The sequence below is a fragment of the Thamnophis elegans genome, chromosome 14 (assembly GCF_009769535.1).
Source record: "Thamnophis elegans isolate rThaEle1 chromosome 14, rThaEle1.pri, whole genome shotgun sequence".
In the NCBI taxonomy this organism is placed as follows: Eukaryota; Metazoa; Chordata; class Lepidosauria; order Squamata; family Colubridae; genus Thamnophis; species Thamnophis elegans.
In genome coordinates, this window is record NC_045554.1 from 3,056,961 (window position 1) to 3,079,743 (window position 22,783).

Here is a 22,783-nt window from a genome sequence, read left to right on the forward strand (position 1 = left end):
TTGAACTATGGAGTTGGAAGCGATTGGATGATGTTACCTAGTTGGGTCGTGAAATGTCCACAAGAAAACATTGAAGCTCAAGAGAGCAACAAGAACTCCACATACCTCCTCCAACTCCTCCTCCTCCTCCACTACACAAAACCCCACTCTTTTCTTTCTTTTAATTAAAACTTTTAATGAGTTTTACAATTATATACCTTTCCCCTTCCCTCACCCCCCCCCAATCCCACATCCTCTCCCCACCTAACCTCCCATAGCAAATACAGGATATAAACATTTAGCAACCGTACACTAAAATTAACTAACTTTAGCATCGTCCCTCGCTTGTACTTTAATTCCCCTTTTGCAAAGCTAACTTTAGATAAGTTGTAACATTCCTTGTTCATTCATTCATAAGCTAACTGAAATTTCTTAGTCCCATATTTATTTTGAATGTAATCAATCCATCTTCTCCATTCCAGCTTGTATTTCTCATCTGAACGGCCCTTGATGTATGCTGATATTTTAGCCATCTCTGCTAAGTTTGTTACTTTTAACGTCCATTCTTGGATAAAAATATGGTGGGTTTTTCAAAATATTCTTTAAAAGAGGATAAAGTTTACTCCTCGGTTATTCTTGTTGGGTATAATTACAGAGTGTACAGTTATAGAGGCTAATTTGATTCTGAATTTAACAACGGAAGCAAGATTGCTGGTGGTGCAGTACTGGAAGAAGGAAGAATTGCCTACCATTCAAAAAACCCCTCTTTTCTAGTACTGATGATGTTACCTAGTTGAGTCATGAAACGCCTGGAAGAAAACTACCAAGCTCAGAGGGGACCAAGGACCCCACAGTCCTTCTCCTCCTCCCTCCTCCTCCTCTCCACAAACCCCCACTCCCTTCTAGCTCTGATGATGTTATTTAATTGGGTCATGAAACGCCTCCAATAAATAATCAAGGTCAGAGGGCACCAAGGACTCCCAATTTTACTGCTGTCTGGAAATCTCTTATATTTGTTTGCATGAAAGGAGTAAAAAAAATGAGCTTTTGATTTGTGGTTTTGATAATAATAGAAAAAAAATAGATCTTTTTGTAACAGTAAAGAATAATTCTTGTAATCTGCATTTGCTGGAAAAGAAATCAGAAATGCCTGTTTCTTTTTTTAATCTTTTTTCTTTTACACTTTTGTTAACTTCCTTTCTTGTTCCTGCAGAGTTTGTGTTTGTGACTTTGCTCTTTTTGCAACACTGGGCTCTCTTTGTTTCCACTTCCTTTTAACCAGTTTTTGGGACAACAATCACACAACCCCAAGAGGAGCCACGTGTTGCAAAAAATCAAAAGCAAAACAGAAGCAAAATGGTAACACAACCTTCAACGGTTGAAGAGGAAACAGACCCACAAAAGCCAAGAGAGTCAGGGGGCGCCTTCCCCACCCTGGGACCCGGCTCAGAGCCTGGCTTCAAACCCATCGTCCCCTGCCCTGCCTGCAGATGGGCCCTCCTGGAGTTTAGAGGTTTTGTAGTACTTCTTCTTACCCAAATTCTTTCCCATGTATCCAACATTATTGGTTCTTCAATATTTTGAGCCCACTTTATCATACAGTCTTTAACTAATTCTGTTTCGGAATCCATCTGTACTAATACGTTGTATATTCTCTTTATATGCATTAAACTTTGATCTCTTGTTTGTTTAAATAAGTTATCCTCGACTTGGCACGAAACCAATTTTTTGATCTGTTTTCCACCTGGCCTGTGGCTGTCCATACTGGAACCATGTTTGAATTACCTTTTCCTCTTTTAATACCATCTAAGGATTTTAGCTGTAACACACCCCTTTCTAGGGTAAGAAGCTGTCTGTTAAGTAATTCTATCCTCTTTTTGTGCTATGTTCATATTTTCTATTGCATGCCTAGGAATTGCCCACATGGGTATCTTATCATTTAATTTATATTGATATTTTTTTCCAAACCCGCAGTAGAGCATTCCTTAAAATATGACTTTTAAAATTCTTGCCCACTTTTTTTGTTAAGCATGCCAGCCATACACCAGATCAAAACCCTCGATATTAAGTATCCTATCGTTTGTTACATCAATCCAATCACTAATTACAGATAACGTGACCCTTCAAAACCGCGGTCCACAAAAGCGCGATCGACGAAAGCGCGCATTTGACGTCATCACAGCGCGACGAAAAAAATTAAAAATTGAAATAAAAATAAAATTAAAGCAAGCCGATTCACATAAAGGTAAGGGTTAGGTTTAGGTTTAGGGTTAGGTTAAGGGTTAGGGTTAGGTTTAGAGCGTTAGGGTTACGTTAGCGTTCGGTTAAGGGTTAGCGTTAGGTTTAGTGTTAGTTTAACGGTTAGATTTAGGGTTAGATTTAGGGTTAGGTTAAGGGTTAGGTTTAGGGTTAGATTTAGGGTTAGGTTAAGGGTTAGGTTTAGGGTTAGATTTAGGGTTAGGTTAAGGGTTAGGTTTAGGGTTAGGTTTGGGGGGGTTAGGGTAAGGTTTTCGCTTTATTTTTACATTTTTCAATCACAGCGCGATGTTTTCGTCGTGCTGTGATGACATCAAATGCGCGCTTTCGTCGACCGCGATTTTGTGGTGGAACCACAGATAATGCTACTGCATCATAATATAATTTTAGGGTTTTGTAGTACTTCTTGATGCAACTTTTTTTTTCTTTTTTTTTTGGCATGGGGTTTTCCTACGCTCCCCCCCATTTCATCCATGCAACTCCGGCTAACGAAAGTCGAGAGGCAATATGATCTGCTCATCTCCATCCCATCCATCCCAGTTTATCTTGTTTTGCACAAACTGGTCTGTGTGGTTGTTGTGTTGGATGGGAAGAGCCCTCCTGCTTAAAAAAAAACAAAAAACGATCGCAGATGGGACTCCCAAGCAGCGGGGAGTTAGCAAGGGACGGGGGGGTTACGTTCAGACCGCAAGGCGCGGTAGGGCACTCTGTACATGCCCAGGAGCACTCTCGGCACACCAACCGAGAAAGAAGAAGCCGTGCGGGGCGGCATGAGTCTCGGGCCACGATCCCCAGCTCCAGGAAACACCGATGCCGGTGGGAGAGAAGCCCGTTAACCCACCCGCCCGCCCTCCCCACCAAAAAACCGGGGTCCCTGAGGCGACGAGACGAGACCCCTCCGCCCCGGCCGCCGCCCTCCCGCCCTTCTGCCGCCCCGCCCGCGCGGGACCCACGTGACACCCTCGGCCTCTCCCGCGCGCGCACTCACCCTCCCCAATCGGCCATGGCCACAGCTCTGCTCGCTCCTCCCTCCTTCCTTCCTCGGGCGCCGCGAGAGTTCCCCGCCCAGCTCCCGCGAGATTTCGCGTCCCCGTCCCCCCCCCCCGCCGCCGCCTCTCGGGCGTAGAAGCGCTCGGCTTGCTTCGCTTGAAGGAAGGCCGTAGCGCTCAGAATAGAGGCGCGCGGCGGGAAATCAAGAGGAGGGCACGACGCCCTCTTCCGGCGGAGGGTGGTATTTCTCGGGGGGAAAAAGGAAAATCAGTTTGGAGGAAAGACAATGTTAAAACTTGCATCGCCGAGTTTTTCGGCTCTTTTTTTTTAATTGCTGATGGTTTTTATACGGTTTGATGATATTTTGTATTGTTCTTATATTGTTTTACCCTGTTTTTATGCTGTTTGTATTTTTACATCGTTTTACAGTTTTTATACTATTTGTATTTTTACATTGTTTACAGTTCTTACACTATTTGTATTTTTACATTGTTTTACAGTTTTTATACTATTTGTATTTTTACATTGTTTTACAGTTTTTATACTATTTGTATTTTTACATTGTTTTACAGTTTTTATACTATTTGTATTTTTACATTGTTTTACAGTTTTTATACTATTTGTATTTTTACATTGTTTTACACTGGTTTTATACTCTTTGTATTGTTTTACATTGTTTTTATCCTATTTGTATTGTTTTATATTGTTTTAAACTGGTTTTATACTATTTGTATTGTTTTACACTGTTTTACACTGGTTTTATACTATTTGTATTGTTTTATATTGTTTTAAACTGGTTTTATACTATTTGTATTGCTTTACATTGTTTTACACTATTTTTATACTATTTGTATTGTTTTATATTGTTTTAAACTGGTTTTATATTATTTGTATTGTTTTATATTGTTTTACACTGTTTTTATACTATTTGTATTGTTTTACACTGTTTTACACTATTTTTATACTATTTGTATTGTTTTATATTGTTTTAAACTGGTTTTATACTATTTGTATTGTTTTACATTGTTTTACATTGTTTTACACTATTTTTATACTATTTGTATTGTTTTACACTGTTTTTATACTATTTGTGTTGCTTTTATATTGTTTTATGCTATTTTACACTGTTTTATACTATTTGTATTGTTTTGCATTATTGCTACATTACTATAATGTTTCTGTCTGATTTTATACCGCTTTACATTGTTGCTATGCTGGTTTATGGACCACATGTTGCCCTGAGTTCTTTCCAGATGAGGCTCTGTTTCAATAAATAAACAGTAAATAAATTATCTTTTTGATGGACGTTTTTGTTGGCAGCTGTGGCTAGAGAGAAGCTCCCGGTGTCTTAATCTGGGAATGAAGTTGTACAACAGCTTATTTCTGAATGGACACAACACAGAGGTTGTATTTTGTCCTATTGGTTATTTATTTATAGAACTTATAATTAACATTGTACACAAACGTCTCCAGCACTTCTGGAATATATTTTTTTTAGCTTGATTCTCTCTGCGCTTCATGGTTTTCTTAAAGACGTTTCGTGACCCAACTAGAGAACATCATCAGTACCAGAAGGGAGTGAAGTTTGCACTGATGATGTTCCCTAGTTGGGTCATGGAAGGTCTGCAAGAAAACCACCCAGCTCAGAAAGCACCAAGGAGCCTACAACTCTTCTATTATTCCTCCTCCTCCTCTCCATAAACCCCATTCCCTTCTAGCACTGATGATGTTCCCTAGTTGGGTCATGGAAGGTCTGCAAGAAAATCACCCAGCTCAGAGAGCACCAAGGATTCCACAGTCCTCCTCTTCCTCTTCGTCCAATCCCACTCCCTTCTAGCACTGATTATGTTACCTAGTTGGGTCAGGAAACGAAGGCAAGAAAACCACCAAGCTTAGAGATCACCAAGGACACCAAAGTCGTCGTCATCCTCCTCCTCCTCCAATCCCACCCCCTTCTAGCAATTGATAAGGTTCCCTAGTTGGGTTATGAAACGTCTGTAAGAAAACCGTCAGGCTCAAAGAGCACCAAGAACTCCACTCCTCCACTAACCTGGCAAAATTTCAACCTGCAAATGGTTGAAAATGCAGCTATTGCTGCAAACTTTCCTGGCACTTTAATTCTAAGCCAGTGGTTCCCAAACTTGGCAACTTTTAAGACTTGTGGACTTCAACTCCCAGAATTCTCCAGCCAGCTTAAAGTTGCCAAGTTTGGGAACCACTGTTCTAAGCGATGCCATACAGAATGTGTCAGCCTCTGCTTTGCTGCTGCTTCAGCTGCCATTGAAACAGGGAGGGGGGACATGGTAATTGGGAGGGGAATCATGATGTGCTGGAGGAAGATTCTAGACACTGACCTGACCGTCTTACTGCACATGTGGAGGGAGTTTCCCGCCAAGGTTCACTAGACCGATTAGATCCCACAGACTAGGCCTCCTCCGAATTCCATCCGCTGGCCAGTGCCGACTGGCGACTACTCGGAGGAGAGCCTTCTCTGTGGCTGCTCCGACCCTCCAGAACGAACTCCCTGTGGAGATTCGAACCCTCACCACCCTCCAGGCCTTCCGCAAAGCCCTTAAAACCTGGCTGTTCCAACAGGCCTGGGGCTAAAGAGCTGTTGCCCCCGTCTTGAATGGTATGACTGTTGTGTGTTTTTAAATTATGTATTGTTATGTTTTGTCTTTTATTTTCTGTCTGTACCCCCCCTTCCCTGATTTGAATTGTGAGCCGCCCTGAGTCCCCTTCGGGGGAAAAGGGCGGCATATAAATATAATCAAATCAAATCAAGGTTAACTGTCCAGCATTCCATCCTGGTGATGACCTTTGAAGTTATCTCCCACCTGAGAGTTGGGTGCATTATAATTGGACTATGGACTGGGGTGCCAAGGGGAGGGGATTGAATTATACATGATATTATTCGCTTTTCGCGCCTAATTAACCAGATTCAGCTTAGCTTGGCTACTATTCGTTTGTAATTAGTAAAAGTACACTTGATTTCAAACAAATGGGAGTTGAGTGGTTTCTTTCCTGATTACTAAATGAAGTCGCAGCTGACAATGCATGATGGAGCTATTCAAGTTTATTCAGCTGCACCTCTGACACGTCTCGGTAGGTTTTGGCTAAGAAAAAAGTCTCGGCTGATTCTTTTCTGCTCGCTTGAGGCTTCAGGGTCTTCACTTCCTGGAAATCTTGCAACAGCCGGCTTCGGAGGAGGTGGCTGTCCTTGCCATCCCAGAATTTGCACAGCAGGATCCCTCCCGGCTGCAAAATGCCTCGGCCCAGATCCAGAAGGGACAGGCAGAGATGAATCAACTTCTGATGGTCGAATTCCCGGATGCCGGTGGCGTTCGGTGCCATGTCGCTTAGGATGATGTCCACTTTGCCTTTCGGGAGAAGGGTTTGGATCTCCTCGTGGGTGGCCAGATCTGTGATATCGGCGTGAGGGAGAAAAACCGCTCCTTCCAGAGGGAAGAGGTGAAGAAGATCAACTCCGAGGACAAAGCCGACGGGAAGTTTTGGGTCTAGGGGAAACAAAAAGCAGGTTAAAAGGCATTTATCGGTCTTCCAATGATATTCCCAGTTGCAATGGATGGCTGTGAAAGTTGGACCATAAGGAAAGCTGAGCGCCAAAGAATGGAGGCCTTTGAACTCTGAGGCTGGAGAAGAAGACTCCTGCATTGAGTCCCTTGGACTGCAAGGCCATCCAAACAGTCAGTCCTAGAGGAGGTCAACCCTGGCTGCTCTTTAGAAGGCCAGATCCTGAAGTGGAAACTCCAAAGACTTTGGTCACCTAATGAGAAGGAAGAAGGACTCCCTGGAGAAGAGCCTCATGCTGGGAAGGATGGAGGGCAAAAGAAGAAGGACTGCAAGGCCATCCAACCGGTCAGTCCTAGAAGAGATCAACCCTGATTGCTCTTTAGAAGGCCAGATCCTGAAGAGGAAACTCAAAGACTTTGGCCACTGATGAGAAGGAAGAAGGACTCCCCGGAGAAGAGCTTCATGCTGGGAACGATGGAGGGCAAAAGAAGAAGAAGGGGACGGCAGAGAAGGAGGAGGCTGGATGGAGTCAGTGAAGCAGTCGGTGTGAGCTTCAATGGACTCCGGAGGATGGTAGAGGACAGGAAGGCCTGGAGGAACGTTGTCCATGGGGTCACGATGGGTCAGACACGACTTCGCAACTAACAACATCAGTCTTCAAAGAAGCCCCAGATTCTTTGGCTAGACACCACACTGGTTAACTCATCTACAGTTTCCAACTATGCATCAGTTAACCAGTGTTAGCCAAAGAGTTAGTGGGATCTCCAAACTTAGCAACTTTTAAGACTTGGGGACTTCAACAGCCAGAATCCCCCAGAAAACATGGCTGCCTGGGGAATTCTGGTCGTTGGAAGTCCACAAGCCTAAAAGTTGTCAAGTTCAGAGAATTTACTCATTTAGCCCCACTTTCTGATTTTCTACTGGGTTTCAACTAATTAAATGAGCTGGGCCCGCATAAATCAGTTTGCAGATCACATTTTGGCATTTGAGGCAAACAGTATTTGGATTTTTTTTTCTCTGCAGGTGGAAGAAGAATTGTTTAAGAGAGAAAATGTTAAGAAAACCTGGCTCCTTTTGAAACCTTGGTGCCAAATATTAGTCGGTCCATCCAGATGATCTAGACAGAAACACCACTAGACAAGGGAATTCTACTTTATTTAAAGGCTATGTTGACAGAAGCTTTTAGATCTGAAGTTACAAACTTCCCAGCTCCCCGTTTTAACTCCTGGATCAATTAAGATGGCTCCTTTCCAAGTTTTTTTTTCCTCTGACTTTTAAACAACTGGGGGCTCCTGCCTCCCTTATCTAATTGTTTCTTCTAAGCAGCGTTTTCTTCGTGACCCGTCAAAACCGCGGAGGACAAAATCGCGCTCGACGAAAGCGCGCATTTGACGTCATCACAGCGCGATGAAAAAAATTAAAAATTGAAATAAAATTAAAATTAAAGCAAGCCGATTCACATAAAGGTAAGGGTTAGGTTAGGGTTAGGTAGGTTAGGTTAAGGGTTAGGGTTAGGTTTAGAGCGTTAGGGTTACGTTTAGCGTTAGGTTAAGGGTTAGCGTTAGGTTTAGCGTTACGTTAACGGTTAGGTTTAGGGTTAGATTTAGGGTTAGGTTTAGGGTTAGGTTTAGGGTTAGGTTTGGGGGGGTTAGGGTAAGGTTTTCGCTTTATTTTTACATTTTTCGATCTCAGCGCGATGTTTTCATCGCGCTGTGATGACGTCAAATGCGCGCTTTCGTCGAGCGCGATTTTGTCCTCCGCGGTTTTGTGGTGGAACCGTTTTCTTCCCTTTCTCCCCCAAGGTTACCCTCACATTTCATTAGGATATCAACGTTCACAAAAAGACACTCGTGATGCTTAGTCAGAATTCCAGGGAGAAAACCTTTTTCCTGGTGGTTTTTTAAATTTTATTTTTTTTCCTTTTTTAACTGCCAGTAGACTGATGACCCACACAGGGGCAAGTAAATCCTGACACTTTTATGAGGAAAAGAGCACCGAGGACATAAAGATAAAAATCATTCACTAGAGGGTTCTCCTCCAGGAGCCGTTGCAAAATGACATATTGCCTGGGATCTTAGAAATCACATAATAGCCATGGATAGGCAAATTTATGAAGCAAGTGGGTTCGATTGCTTTTAAAGACATCTACACCCCCTGAATTACCAAACGAACAAGACCAAGATATCTACTATTACACCGGCCATTTTAATGGTGGCTTGAGGGAACTTGAGTGTATACTATTACCCAGAAGTAATGCTACGATAATAAATCTTTTTTTCTTTAAAGGCTCTGTATAAGCTAATTCTTACTTTTTAACAGAAAGCTGTTGCCCAGTTTCTAGAAACTATGGAATGCCAAGCAGTCAATGATCTACTTATGGATTGTCCAAGCCATAAAGCGTGAGTAGGGAAAGCGTGTGTATTCTTCTCAAGGACACAGCTCTGTTACTCTATTTAGACAAACCTCTGTTACTCCCTTACTTATTACATAGAAGTATTGAGTGGCCTTCTTGGCTGAGTTTACACACTGCATTAAGCTTAGATTTTGTTAGTTATGTGTTGTGGCCCGGCAGGACCCGTTGGAGCTGCCACCAGACTCCGACAGCGAGGGCCCCTATGAGTCGGCCCTGGAGGACGTGGAGGACCCTGGACAGGGTTCCGACTCCGAGCAGGGCGCAGAGAGGCTGGTTGGCCACCAGGAGGCGCCTGAGCCTTGGAGCAGTGGGGAGGAGACAAGAGAGAGTGATCCAGAAACCAACAGTGAGTTGTTCCAGGATGCACGCCGTCGAAGGGCTACTCGGTCAAGAACTACGTAATTACAGGAGGTAATTACGCTCAGCTGATGGTCATTAAGCTCCTCTCCCAGACTATAAAAGAGACTGCTTGTGCCACACCCTCCTTGCAGAAGTCAACGCTTTGACTAAAGAGAAACGAACTTGGCAGGCTGGATTGCTGCCAGAGTTTGTCTGAATTGCTGCCAAGGTTTGTCAGACTTGCTGCCAAGGTCCTTATCTGTTTGTTTATTTGGCTTTCAGCTACCGAGAGTCTGGTCTTGTTATTAAAGGACATTCCATTTCACGCTTGTCTCGGCTTTCGTTACTGGACGGAGGAGGGGGTCAGAACAGTTATGTGTCTGTGGAGATTTTCAATCATCCAGGTCATGGCTGTCCCAAAGGTTTTTTTAATAAACACAACTGAAGTTTCTTGCGTTGTTTTTTTCCTTTGAAAACATTTCGCTTCTCATCCAAGAAGCTGAAGAAGTTTCTTGGACAAGAAGCAAAACATTTTCAAGGGGGGAAAAAAAGAAAGAAAGTCCAATTGCGTCTCGACAAGCATCTTTGGGACTTAGCTATGTGTAATGGTACAAGTCATAGTTGGATGGCTCACACATGCACTCAGCCAATAAACCCTAGTTTATCAAAAAGCAGGACTAAATGAAGCCATCTTGTGACTTAGCAAAATCTATGAACTCTTGTCGGCTGTTCAGCCTTCCATCCTTCCTTTGCTATTTATATCTATATCTATATCTCTACCTATCTCTCTCTCTATCTATCTATCTCTATCTATATATCTCTATACCTATACCTATCTCTCCCTCTCTCTTTCTATCTATCTATCTATCTATCTATCTATCTATCTATATCTATCTATATATCTATATCTATATATCTATATTAAAAAGAGCCGAGGTGGCGCAGTGGTTAAATGCAGCACTGCAGGCTACTTCAGCTGACTGCTAGTTCTGCAGTTTGGCTGTTCAAATCTCACCGGCTCAGGGTTGACTCAGCCTTCCATCCTTCAGAGGTGGGTAAAATGAGGACCCGGATTGTTGTTGGAGGCAATATGCTGACTCTGTAAACCGCTTAGAGAGGGCTGAAAGCCCTATGAAGTGGTATATAAGTCTAACTACTATTGCTATTGCTATTTCTATTTATATCTATATCTATATCTCTACCTATCTCTCTCTATCTATCTATCTATCTCTATCTATATATCTCTATACCTATACCTATCTCTCCCTCTCTCTTTCTATCTATCTATCTATCTATCTATCTATCTATCTATCTATCTATCTATATGTATATCTATATCTATATCTATATCTATATCTATATCTATATCTATATCTATATATCTATATTAAAAAGAGCCGAGGTGGCGCAGTGGTTAAATGCAGGACTGCAGGCCACTTCAGCTGACTGCTATCTGCAGTTCGGCGGTTCAAATCTCACCGGCTCAAAGGTTGACTCAGCCTTCCATCCTTCCGAGGTGGGTGAAATGAGGACTCAGACTGTGGGGGAGATATGCTGACTCTGTAAACCGCTTAGAGAGGGCTGAAAGCCCTATGAAGTGGTATATAAGTCTAACTGCTATTGCTATTGCTAGAGTGCTGTACTGCAGCCACTTCAGCTGACTGCTATCTACAGTTCGGCGGTTCAAATCTCACCGGCTCAAGGTTGACTCAGCCTTCCATCCTTCCGAGGTGGGTAAAATGAGGACCCGGATTGTTGTGGGGGGCGATATGCTGACTCTGTAAACCGCTTAGAGAGGGCTGAAAGCCCTATGAAGCGGTATATAAGTCGAACTGCTATTGCTATTGTCACCAGCAGACAGAGAGTTCATAGATTTTGCAAAGGCTTTGCGCAGGCTGGTGAAGAAAATAGGAAAACCACTCTGCATTGCCTATCTGTGGCATTTAAAAAAAAAATTAGTGAAAGTCACCCACGGCCAGCCTCTTAATCAATTCTATCATTTTATTTTTAGCACCTTCCTAACAAGGAGGGGTTTTATTTATTTTTTATGAGCAAGCCTTTTTGTAAGGATCAATAATTCAGAAATCCTCATCATCAATCACTGTCTTGTACTGTCGTCAAACCACTCCAAAGTCAGCCAACAGTAACGTTTTCTGCTGTCAGGGCACTTTTGCCTGACACTAATTAATTAAATTGAAGCTTTTCAAGACTGCTCTCACTATCATTTCCCAGAGGAAAAACCCACAATATTAAAACGAAGCCTCGGGTGGAGATTTTTTTTTTTAAAAATCACATAGTCTAACGGAGGGAAGAATTTATCCAGCAATAAACTGTCAATACTTGAGAGGGGGGGGAAAACATGCTTGGCAATATTTATTGGATAGAAGGAGATTAATATAAATAGGCCGATTCAAAACAATCACACTTTATGACACATTATGAAGTCTGAGGCAACCCCCTCCCCACACTCACATATAGCAAAGGAAGCAGGAATGGAACAAAAATTGAATCTGCAGAAAAACACATTTATAGTTTTGAAATATTCCAGCTACTTCCTAACCGAGGCTGCCAGGTTGCTCAAAGTGCAATAAAACAGGTGGGATTTGCAAAAAAACAAACAAGGTCAGCATTTTGCTTCCACTTTCTCAATCACGATCTCTGAGACAGGGAAGTAAGGGCCTGCCCCCTTTCTAGTTTGGGTTCGGCATCCTTCAGTCTCAAAAGACGATGGAATCGTGCTCTGGAAAGAGGTCTTAACAGCAGCATCTGGGGTGGCTAAAAAGGCCAATTCGGGAGTGGCAATCCCTTCCACACTGGGGGCAGGGGCATTCTGTCCCCTGCCCAGCCCCCAGATTTCGCTGGTTCCAGGAAGGCCGATGTCAGCCTCTGCTTCGCTGCTGCTTTGAAACGGGGAGGGGGGGGCATGGTAATTGGGAGGGGAATCATGATGTGCTGGAGGATTGTTATTAGAAGCTGTCTTGACCATCTCTCTGCGCATGTGGAAGAAGGGAGTTTCCCGCCAAGGCCAACTGTCCAGCATTCCAGCCTGATGATGCTTTTTGAAGGTATCTCCCACCTGACAGTTGGGTGAATTATTATTGGACTATGAAATGGGGTGCCAAGGGGAGGGGATTGAATTGTACATGATATCCATTGCTTTCGTGCCAAGTTACTCAGACTCAGCTTTGCTTTGCTACTATTCGTTTGTAATTAGTAAAAGTACACTTAATTCTAAGAATGGAGTTGAGTGGTTTCTTTCCTGATTATTAAATGAAGGAGCACCTGACAGCCTCTTTGCCTTAGCCTGCTGAACAAGCATCTCTCCGAATTGGAGAAGGCCATGCTGTGCCTTTAGCCTCCAAGCTGAAATGATCAGAGTTCAAGGTTTCCCAGCTGTTAATGTCCATTCCCAAGGCCTTAAAATCCCTCTTGCAAATATCCTTGTATCACAGCTGTGGTCTCCCTCTGGGACGCTTTCCCTGCCCTTATAATAATCCCTGCCATTAATATAATGATCATTATAATCATAAAATATATAACTTGTGTTTCCTAAGAGGGAGACAAAGCTGTAGATATATAGGCAGGCTTTGACTTACAAGAACAAAAATTCTAAGCGAGACATTTGTTAAGTGAGGTTTGCCCCATTTTACAACCTTTCTCGTCACAGCTTTCTAAGTAAACCACTGCGGATGTTATGTTAGCAATACGGTTTGTTAATCGGGTTTTCGCATTAATTTTGCTGGTCGGAATGTCAATTGCCAAACATCCGAATCTCGATCACATGACCAGGGCGATACCGCAACAGTCGTAAGTGTGAAAATGGTCGTAAAGGGCCATTGTAACTTTGAACAGCCACTAAGTGACCTACTGTAAATCAGGACTACCTATATATCCTTCCAATCTGCATATTTCCTCAGTGTTATTTTGCTTCTTGATCACCAAGCAGAGAATAGGGAAGGTGGCATCGATCTGGAAAGATGTCCCAAAATATGTTTGTCCTTCCCATTATTGGGAATTGTACCGTACAGACCGCTCTATTCTAGCACTGGCTATAGTTACGGTTGGAAATAAATATCCAGGCTAAGAAAAATGTGAGGATTGGGAAAAAACAAGAGGAAGAGAAACACAAAATTGCAAACGTAACAAGGAAGTGTTTTTAAAGCGTAAAGAGCAACAAGGCAGTTAGAATGGAGCAATGTCAGAAAGCTTAAAGTTCTTTATGGAAATTCAACGGGGTGAACCTGAGTCAGTGTTAAACCAAAAATCAGAATTGAAGCTCTTTACAGAGCTTTAAGTGTGCGCTCTAGTCCTGCCTTAAAGATGAAAACCAGATAGGTGACTTTGGTTCCAATCACCAGGGGAAGGGAAATTCTAGTTCCACTTTAGACATGAAAGCCAGCTGGGTGACTTTGTTGCCAATTCTCAGGAGATGGGGAGTTCTAATTCCGCCTTAGGCATGAAAGCCAACTGGATAACTTTGAACCAGTCCCTCTTTCCCCACCCAATCCATATTTCTGCCCATATTCCCTTGCAATGAAGAATACTCCATCAGAAGCCAGGAGCCATCCCAAACGAACCAAATCGCGGTATGGCTGGCTTAGAGCAGGTTGCAAACCAGCAGCCTTAGGCATCCACTCACCAGATCCTGCGGCATTGACCCTTTCCACAGCCACCTGGGCCCAGGCTCCAGGGGCCGACCCACAGTCAAGGACATGCAGCCCAGGCCGAAAGAGGTGATGTTTGTCGTCAATCTCCAGCAATTTGAAGGCACTTCGGCAACGATAGTTCCTCTCTTTGGCTCTCTTCACAAATGGGTCTCGGAAATGTCTCTGCAGCCAGCGATGCTCTGCCCCGGTTTTGGATTTCAGGTGTTGCCCCGTGGTGTGGATTTTCTGGATCTGGAGTAAAAGGGTGGGCAGCAGCTGATGTCTGCAAAGGAGAAAAATCAGTGGAATTGCTGAAAATTAGCAGGATGGATGGATGGAGGGAAGGAGGCAGGGAGGAAGGAAGGAAGGAAAAAGGAAGGGAGGGAGGAAATGGAGGGAAGGAAGGGAGGGAAGGAAGGGAAAGGGAGGGAGGAAATGAGAGAAGAATGGAGGGAAATGGAATGGAAGGAAGGAAGAGGGAGGGAGAGAAGGAAGGAAATGAAATGAGAGGAAGGAAGGAAGGAGGGAGGGAGGGAGGGAGGGAGGATGGTAGGTAATGAAATAAGAGGAAGGAAGGAAGGAAAAGAGAAGAATGGAAGGAAATGGAAATGAAGGAAGGAAGGAAATGAAATGAGTGGAAGGAAGGAAGGAAGGAGGGAGGGAGGACGGTAGGTAATGAAATAAGAGGAAAGAAGGAAGGAAAAGAGAAGAATGGAAGGAAATGGAAATGAAGGAAGGAAGGAAATGAAATGAGTGGAAGGAAGGAAGGAAGGAAGGAGGGAGGGAGGGAGGATGGTAGGTAATGAAATAAGAGGAAGGAAGGAAGGAAAAGAGAAGAATGGAAGGAAATGGAAATGAAGGAAGGAAATGAAATGAGTGGAAGGAAGGAAGGAAGGAAAATGAGAGGAAGGAAGGAAGGAGGACAGTAGGTAATGAAATAAGAGGAAGGAAGGAAGGAAGGAAGGAAGGAAGGAAGGAAGGAAGGAAGGAAGGAAGGAAGGAAGGAAAAGAGAGAAGGATTGAAGGAAATGGAAATGGGAGGAAGGAAGGAAGGAAAGGAAATTGTTGCTATCTTCTGGACCAGCATTTCTCAATCTCAGCAACTTTAAAACAGGTGAACTTCAACTAACGGAATTCCCCAGCCAGCGTGCTTCCAACTCCCACAATCCCCAGAGTGACGCTCTATGATGCGGAAATGACCTGGGCAGGCCAAGAGGAAGAGCTGCAATTAAACAGCCATGATGAAAAGGCCTCTCAGCCCACCCAAGGAAAAGGGGCGGGGAGGGGATCTTGGCAAGACTAATTCATGAGACACCCCCACCCCTCTCCAGCCCCGAGCACCGGAGGCGGGAATTGGGGGTGGGGAGACCTCTGGTTGCATTCGGCGCCACTCACCGGCTCATGGTTTCTCCGGCCACTTCCGGGATATGGGGGACACTTTTGCGGGTTACACCGAGTCCGACAGCCACAACCATTTCCCCCCCCCCCCCGGAAACGCCGCTCCGTCTCCTACGTTCCGTTGCCCCTGCACGTGTTTTTCAGCTGCGCCTGAGACGCATTGCATTGGTTCCTTTCAGGTTTGCGAGGATCGCGTTGGGGAGGGGTCGCCTCCCTTCTCCTCTTCCCCCTGTCCTACTGTCCCATTTACATCTACTTTTTTCCTGTGCTTATGGCTGTGTTTTGCTTATTAATATCCATTTGTTTGTGCCATTTTTCCCCATGTGCTTTCATACTTGTTCCTTTGTACTTGTTGACAAATAAATAAATCCATTTTGTTACCAGCAAACAGCAGGGAGGGCGAGGAAGAAAGAGAGGGAGGGGGAATCCAGGGCTTTTCTGGCGCTCTGCATCTTTTTCCCCCTTAGAGGCAACCTGTGGCTGGAGTTTCAAAGCCAGAAGTTTTGTTGGGGGGAATGGGGTGGGGGGAACCTTCCATGGAGTCTCCATGGGAGTGGAAACCCATGCATGTGAAAGCATGCTGGCTGGGGAATTCTGGGAGTTGAAGTCCACCCATTTTTTAAGCTGCTGAGATTGAGAAACGCTGGTCCAGAAGAGAAATTTCCTTCCCTTCCTCTTTCCCTCCCTTTGTTCCTTTCACATTTTCCTTCATCTCCCATTTTACCTTCTTTCCTTCCTCTGATTTCATTCCTTCGTCTCATTTCATCTCTTCCTTCTTTCCTTCCTTCCTTCGTCCCATTTCATCTCTCCTTCCTTCCTTCCTTCCCTTCATCTTTCCTTCCCTTCCTCTTTCATTCTCCTTCCTCTCATTTTTACTTCCTTCCTTCCTTGCTTCCTTTCATCTCCTTCCCTTTCCCTCCCTCCCTTCCTTCCTTTCACACTCTCCTTCCTTTATCTCTCATTTTTAGCTTCTCCTTCCTACCTTCCTCTCATTTCATCTCCTTCCCTTCCTCTTTCCCTCCCTTGGTTCCTTTCACATTTTCCTTCATCTCTCATTTTACCTTCTCTTTCCTTCCTCTCATTTCATCTCTCCTTCCTTCCTTTCTTCCCTTCATCTTTCCCTCCCTGCCTCCTTTTCTCTTTCATTCTCCTTCCTCTCTCATTTTTACTTCCTTCCTTCCTCTCATTTCATCTCCTTCCCTTCCTCTCCTTCCTTTATCTCTCATTTTTACCTTCTCCTTTCTTCCTTCCTCTCATTTCACCTTCCTTCCTTCCTTCGGCTCATTTCATCTCTCCTTCCTTCTTTCCTTCAAAGCAAGTTGCATTTGGGTGAAGTAGAATGTATCGGAGCATTTAAAGATGCTCCAGATGTCTTATCTTTTTCCAGTGATTTGGCCGTATTCCTTTCCCGCTTGCAAAGCATAGCACCAGCTAACTTGGCCCTCCTTTTTCTCTCCCCCCCCACCTTGCAACCTGCTGGAGTGTCAGCCTCTGCTTTGCTGCTGCTTCGGCTGCCATTGAAACGGGGAGGGAGGGAGCATGGTATTTGGGAGGGGAATCATTATGTGCTGGAAGAAGATTCTAGACGCTGGCCTGACCATCTCATTGCGCATGTGGAGAAAGGGAATTTCCCGCCACGGTTAACTGTCCAGCATTCCAACCTGGTGATGTCTTTTGAAGATATCTCCCACCTGACAGTTGGGTGAATTATAATTGGACTATGGACTGGGTTCCCAAGGGGAGGGGATTGAACTATACATGATATTCTTTGCTTTCGTGCATAATTAACCAGATTCAGCTTTGCTTCACTACTATTCGTTTGTAATTAGTAAAAGTACACTTAATTTCAAACAAATGGAGTTGAGTGGTTTCTTTCCTGATTATTAAATGAAGCAGCACCTGACATGGAGCTTCCTGCAAAATGTCTGTGGATTTGCCCCTTGATGCTTCCCCCTTCCCTCTTCTTGACCTAGGGTGCAGCATGCTGACGACTAAGCTGTACACGTTGGTGTTGGTGGTACAGCCGCAGCGCATCCTGCTGGGCATGAAGAAGCGCGGCTTCGGAGCCGGCCTCTGGAACGGCTTTGGGGGGAAGGTGCAGCTGGGGGAGACGGTGGAGCAGGCAGCCCGAAGGTGAGTGGACACTGGACAGCCAGTTCTTTGGAAGAGGCTCGTGGTTGCAGTTTTGGTATTGCACAACACGCAGCCCGTGTGACTTGCTCCGCTTCTACTTTGTGGGCCAAATGGAGTTGGGATGATTCATACTGGATGGAGGGTTCTTTTCTTTTCTTTTGATTTGGGTTTTTCAAGCTCAATCGTCGGCCAAGCGGAGGGACTCGCCTAGACGCTGCGCTGTGTTAAAATTAAAAATTGGCTTGGGGGAATGTTTTGGGAGAGGCCACAAATGGGTGCGGATTCACTGTGTTTCATCACCTGGGAGTCATTCCACCCATTATTATTTAGCGCGTGATGAGAATGTGACAAGGAGAAGTAAACAGAGACGCACAATTCAAAGCAAAAGGTGCCTTCGTTCCGTAGCATCCCTTAAGCTACAGGTGCTCCCTGGGCCACGTCATAAAGTCTGGAGTATTTTACCCGATTCTGTTGTCTCAGCGACTGATTTTTCACTCCTTTCATTCTTGACTTGACGCCTGCGGACATCACTCTGTATTTAAGAGGTTCTTAAAAAGGGCACGTGTGAGTGCACGGATGTGTCTAGTGTCCCTGTCACGTTTTATTTATTTTTTTCATTTTGTTCGCTCAAATTTGTAATTTTTGTTTGACAAAGAAAGGAAGAAGAGAGAGGGAAAGGAAAGGAAGAAAAGGGAAGGAAGGAAGGAAGGAATGAAAGGGAGGAATAACGAAAGAAAGAAGAGAGAGGGAGGAAAAAAGAAAGAAAGAAGAGAGGGAAAGGAAAGGAAGAAAAGAGAAGGAAGGAAGAAGGGAGGGAAGAACAAAGAAAGAAAGAAAAAGAAGAGGGAGGGAGGAACAGAGAAAGAAAGAAGAGAGAGGGAAAGGAAAGGAAGAAAAGGGAAGGAAGGAAGGAAGGAAGAAGAGGGAGGGAAGAACAAAGAAAGAAAGAAAGAAGAGGGAGGGAGGAAAAGAGAAAAAGAAAGAAAGAAAGGAGGAACAGAAAGAAAAAAGGTAGGAACAGAGAAAGAAAGAAGGAAAGAAAAAGGGTGGGAAGAAGAAAGAAAAAGGAGGGAGGGAGGGAGAGAAAGAAAAAGGAAGAGAAAAAGAAAGGGAGGAACAGAGAAAGAAAGAAGGAAAGAAAGAAAGAGGGAGGGAGGGAGGGAGGAAAAGAGAAAGAAAGAAAGAAGAGAGAGGGAAAGGAAAGGAAGAAAAGGGAAGGAAGGAAGGAAGAAGAGGCAGGGAAGAAGAAAGAGAAAGAAAGAAAGAAAGAGGGAGGGAGGGAGGGAGGAAGAGAAAGAAAGAAAGGAGGGAGGAACAGAGAAAAAAAAGGAGGAACAGAAAGAAAGAAGATAAGAAAAAGGAGGGAGGGAGGAAGAGAGAGAAAGAAAAAGAGGAAGAGAAAAAGAAAGAAAGGAGGGACGAACAGAGAAAAAAAAGGAGGGAGGAACAGAGAAAGAAAGAAGGAAAGAAAGAAAAAGGAGGGAGGGAGGAAGAAAGAAAAAGGAGGGGGAGGAAGAAAGAAAGAAAGAAAGAAAGAAAGAAAGAAAGAAAGAAAGAAAGAAAGAAAGAAAGAAAACATGATAGACATACTGCCCTCCTGGCCTCACAGCCATGACAAAGAGAACAGTATTTCACCCATGATCAACAGGCACAGACCTACAATATCATTATTAAAAGACTGCTTGGGTTTATGGCTCAGTTTCCATCTAAATTTAAGATTCATTAAACTCACAGTATTTGCTTCCAGTTGGGACCAGCTTCTCCTCTACTAAGCAAGTTAGCGACATCGTAATTTTAAGCAGTCACTCAGTCAATGGCCCCGAGTCGAGGGCTGTCTGTATTAAATGCTTGTTCCCAGTTGGAAGGCCAATCGTGCACCTTCGCCCTGATCCTGTTGTCCTTCCAAAGGAAACAAGTTTAAAAATGCAGGAATGCAGAGTTAGGACCACCAGCACTGAGGGAAACACCCAGAGGTGAGAAGGAACGTGTGAACCCAATCCTCCACTTTCCCCAAACTCTCTTGTTCCCTTATTCCCAGGGAGCTCCAGGAAGAAAGCAGCTTGATCGTGGACACCTTACAGAAAATGGGTCAGATCACCTTTGAGTTTGTAGGCAACGCGGAGCTGATGGAAGTCCATATCTTTCGCGCGGACAGTTTCCACGGAGAACCCACGGAAAGTGACGGTAAGAAAGTGGGTGGGAGCGCTAACCACTAGGGAAGCCTGCAAGGACCTGGGCCACACAGTCAAGCTGGCCTCCATCCATAACAACATGATCCAAGCTGCCACTGTGAGTTTTGTTTTTAGTCCGTGCGTGTATATCACGCTGGCAGGGTTCGATCGATCAGAATAGAGCGGGAAGGCACCCGGGAGGTCTTCTAGTCCATCCCCTTTGCTAAAGCAGGAGAGCCTATGTACCATTTCAGACAAGTGCCTGGCCAGTCTCTTCTTAAAAACCTCCAGTGATGGAGCATCCGCAACTTCTAGTGGCAAGCTGTTCCGCTGGCTAATTGTCCTCCCTGTTAGGAAGTTTCTCCTCAATTCCAAGTTGCTCCGTGATTAGTTTCCATTTGTCCTGACTTCAGATGCTTTGGGGAATAGGGAGACACACACACACACTCCACTTCTTCTTTGGAGCAGCCTCTCAAATACTGGAATGCTGCTATGATGTTCCCCCTGGTCCTTCTCTTCTCTGGACTAGCCAAACCCCATTCCTGCAACTGCTCTTCCTGTTTTAGTCTCCAGGCCTTTAATCATCCTAATAACTGGGAACATCAAGAGCCGAGGTGGCGCAGTGGTTAAATGCAGCACTGCAGGCTACTTCAGCTGACTGCAGTTCTGCAGTTCGGCTGTTCAAATCTCACCGGCTCAAGGTTGACTCAGCCTTCCATCCTTCCGAGGTGGGTGAAATGAGAACCCGGATTGTTGTTGGGGGCGATATGCTGACTCTGTAAACCGCTTAGAGTGGGCTGAAAGCCCTATGAAGCAGTATATAAGTCTAACTGCTATTGCTATTGCTAACTAGTTGCTCTTGTCTGCACTTTTTCCAAACTTCCATTGCATTATCATTGCAACTTTACAAGTGTCGCAACCTCCAGAAGGTGTGTTTGAGAGAGAGAGAGAGAGAGAGAGAGGGAGGGAGGGAGGGAGGGAGGGAGGGAGGGAGGGGATAGGGAGGGAGGAAGGGGGAAGAGATAGATAAGATCATCATTTGTGATCTTCCAACAAGCAAATCAGGGAAGCCTGAATCCCTTTAAAAACCTCATGATTCAACAGCCGCAGTGATTTGACTTAGCAGCCATGGCCCAAAAAAAGCTCATAAACTCTGCCGTGACTCGCTTTAACAACCGCCACGCTTAACGACAGAAATTTCACACGCACACACGCAAAACTGTGGCTAGAAGCCAAGAACCAAGCTGTACCTCGTTTCTCCCCCGTTTACAGAAATGCGCCCTCAGTGGTTTGGCGTGGACGAGATACCTTTCAAGGAGATGTGGCCGGATGATATCTATTGGCTTCCTCTTCTGCTCCAGAAAAAATATTTCCTGGGCTACTTTAAGTTCCGGGGGCAGGAGACTATCTTAGAATACACCCTGAAGGAGGTGGAGAAGATGGAAGGAGGAACAGGAGGAGGATTTCCTGACGGAGACAGGATAAAGGACACCCTGGCAGGGAAGGAACCACTGCCGGCTGTGTAGCAATGCAATTCTTCTGCCAAACTCAACTCCCAGAATTGGTTGACTGATTGGTTGGTTGACTTTCTAGGACAGGGACAGCTAACGTTATCTGGACCGAGTGCCAGAAGCGCGTATGTGCGCCTATGAATGCATGTGCAAAATGCAATCCGTGTATGCGCCCCCCCCTCCATGCATGCGTGTGCACCCCCCGCACGAGCCTTTCCCCCTGCGTACCTCTCCTCCTGCACACGCTCCATCCCCTCCCCTGTGCATGCACACACACCCACACACCTCCCGCGCATGCACAGCAGACCCAAAGACCATTTGGCTGGTGGGAGGCGCCAGCGCATGCCCAGCAAAGCTGAACCGGGGCAACGTTTGATGTACCACCAGAAAGAGTGTGGCATGCCACCTCTGACACGCGTGTATAGGTTCTAGGGGTGAAAAAAAAAACCCTCAAAACTACTTGTTCATATACAGAAATGTGTTCCGTGACCAATAAATACTAAATTACGGAAAAATGCGGTTAAACCAGAAGAAGAGATTTCAGGCTGTTTTCAACGTCATGAAGAAGAAAAAAACGCTTTGATCCTACACGTTGCCATAAATGGGTTTCACTTCAAATAAACTTTCAAACTTTTTTAATAAAGAGTTTTACATTTCTCTTCTTAACAAATAAGATCTTTGTTTTTGCAACTTTTGGGGCGGGGGGCTTGCGGGAGGTCAAGACCCCCATAAACGTTTACTGAAGTCTTACCAAGTGGGAATAAAGACATTCTGCCGTTTCATAAAGTGCTTTGTTTTTAAAAAAAACAACACAATACTTTTTGCAAAGCGGAGACCCCTCGTAACAAATGTCAGATTAAATGCCAGGAGGCTGGAGGAAGCCCGCCCACCCACCCAACCCCAAACCAAAAAAAAGAAAACAGCCCGTGACTTGGAAAAACACACAAAAAAAAGACAAAATGTCCTTTCCTGAGAATTTGGCATTCGGTCCCTTTCTGGTGGCTCCTTTTGTCCCGGAGCCTTAAATCATCTTGCTAAAAACAAAAAAAAATAATTGTTCTGTGGTCCCACTTTAAATAGATATTCCCTCCAAATGAACTTCATGGCCTTCTGTTTTCTTGTAGAGAAAAAAGTGGCTTTCTTTGTAGCAGTTGTAGCATTTTGTTTTCATCCAACAGAACAAGCTTTCGACAGCTGTGATTTATTTATTTTGACTAGACATGAACCAACGAGGATTTCTCCTTTTACTGGAGAGAACTTCAAGGCTGGTAGCCCCCCGGGCCAACTTAACCCCGAGGCTCTGAAGCTAAGGCAGGTTCATTTCGATTAGTAAGGCGATTGTCTGGAGAGGTTTTTAAAACCTATATTGGAATAAGGCAGTGCGTTTAGCTGATCACCATGTTCAGCCAAGCT

The 22,783-nt window shown here is 44.5% G+C and overlaps 3 protein-coding genes across 3 annotated transcripts in view; 1 reads left to right on the plus strand and 2 right to left on the minus strand.

Annotated features, from left to right (window-relative positions):
* LOC116517815 (mitotic spindle assembly checkpoint protein MAD1-like) overlaps nucleotides 1-3,295 on the minus strand; it is a 108,366-nt gene extending 105,071 nt beyond the window's left edge. Inside the window, exon 1 of the mRNA XM_032230991.1 lies at nucleotides 3,224-3,295. Within this exon, the coding sequence (XP_032086882.1) occupies nucleotides 3,224-3,240 (17 nt within the window). The 5' untranslated portion in view covers nucleotides 3,241-3,295. The remainder of the gene's footprint in view (nucleotides 1-3,223) is intronic.
* Nucleotides 3,296-6,281: 2,986 nt separating this feature from the next.
* On the minus strand, nucleotides 6,282-15,652 carry MRM2 (mitochondrial rRNA methyltransferase 2). Its single transcript, XM_032231300.1, has 3 exons — nucleotides 15,553-15,652; nucleotides 14,151-14,440; nucleotides 6,282-6,743 (listed from the first exon to the last, which is right to left on the minus strand). Exons 1-3 carry the CDS (start codon nucleotides 15,630-15,632, stop codon nucleotides 6,292-6,294), a joined length of 822 nt encoding a protein of 273 aa, XP_032087191.1. The 5' UTR covers nucleotides 15,633-15,652; the 3' UTR covers nucleotides 6,282-6,291.
* NUDT1 (nudix hydrolase 1) lies at nucleotides 15,653-22,385 on the plus strand. The gene is made up of 4 exons (XM_032231301.1): nucleotides 15,653-15,734; nucleotides 17,529-17,688; nucleotides 19,727-19,872; nucleotides 21,132-22,385. The coding sequence occupies exons 2-4, from the start codon at nucleotides 17,537-17,539 to the stop codon at nucleotides 21,383-21,385; spliced, it is 552 nt and encodes a 183-aa protein (XP_032087192.1). The 5' UTR covers nucleotides 15,653-15,734; nucleotides 17,529-17,536; the 3' UTR covers nucleotides 21,386-22,385.
* The last annotated feature ends 398 nt before the right edge of the window (nucleotides 22,386-22,783 follow it).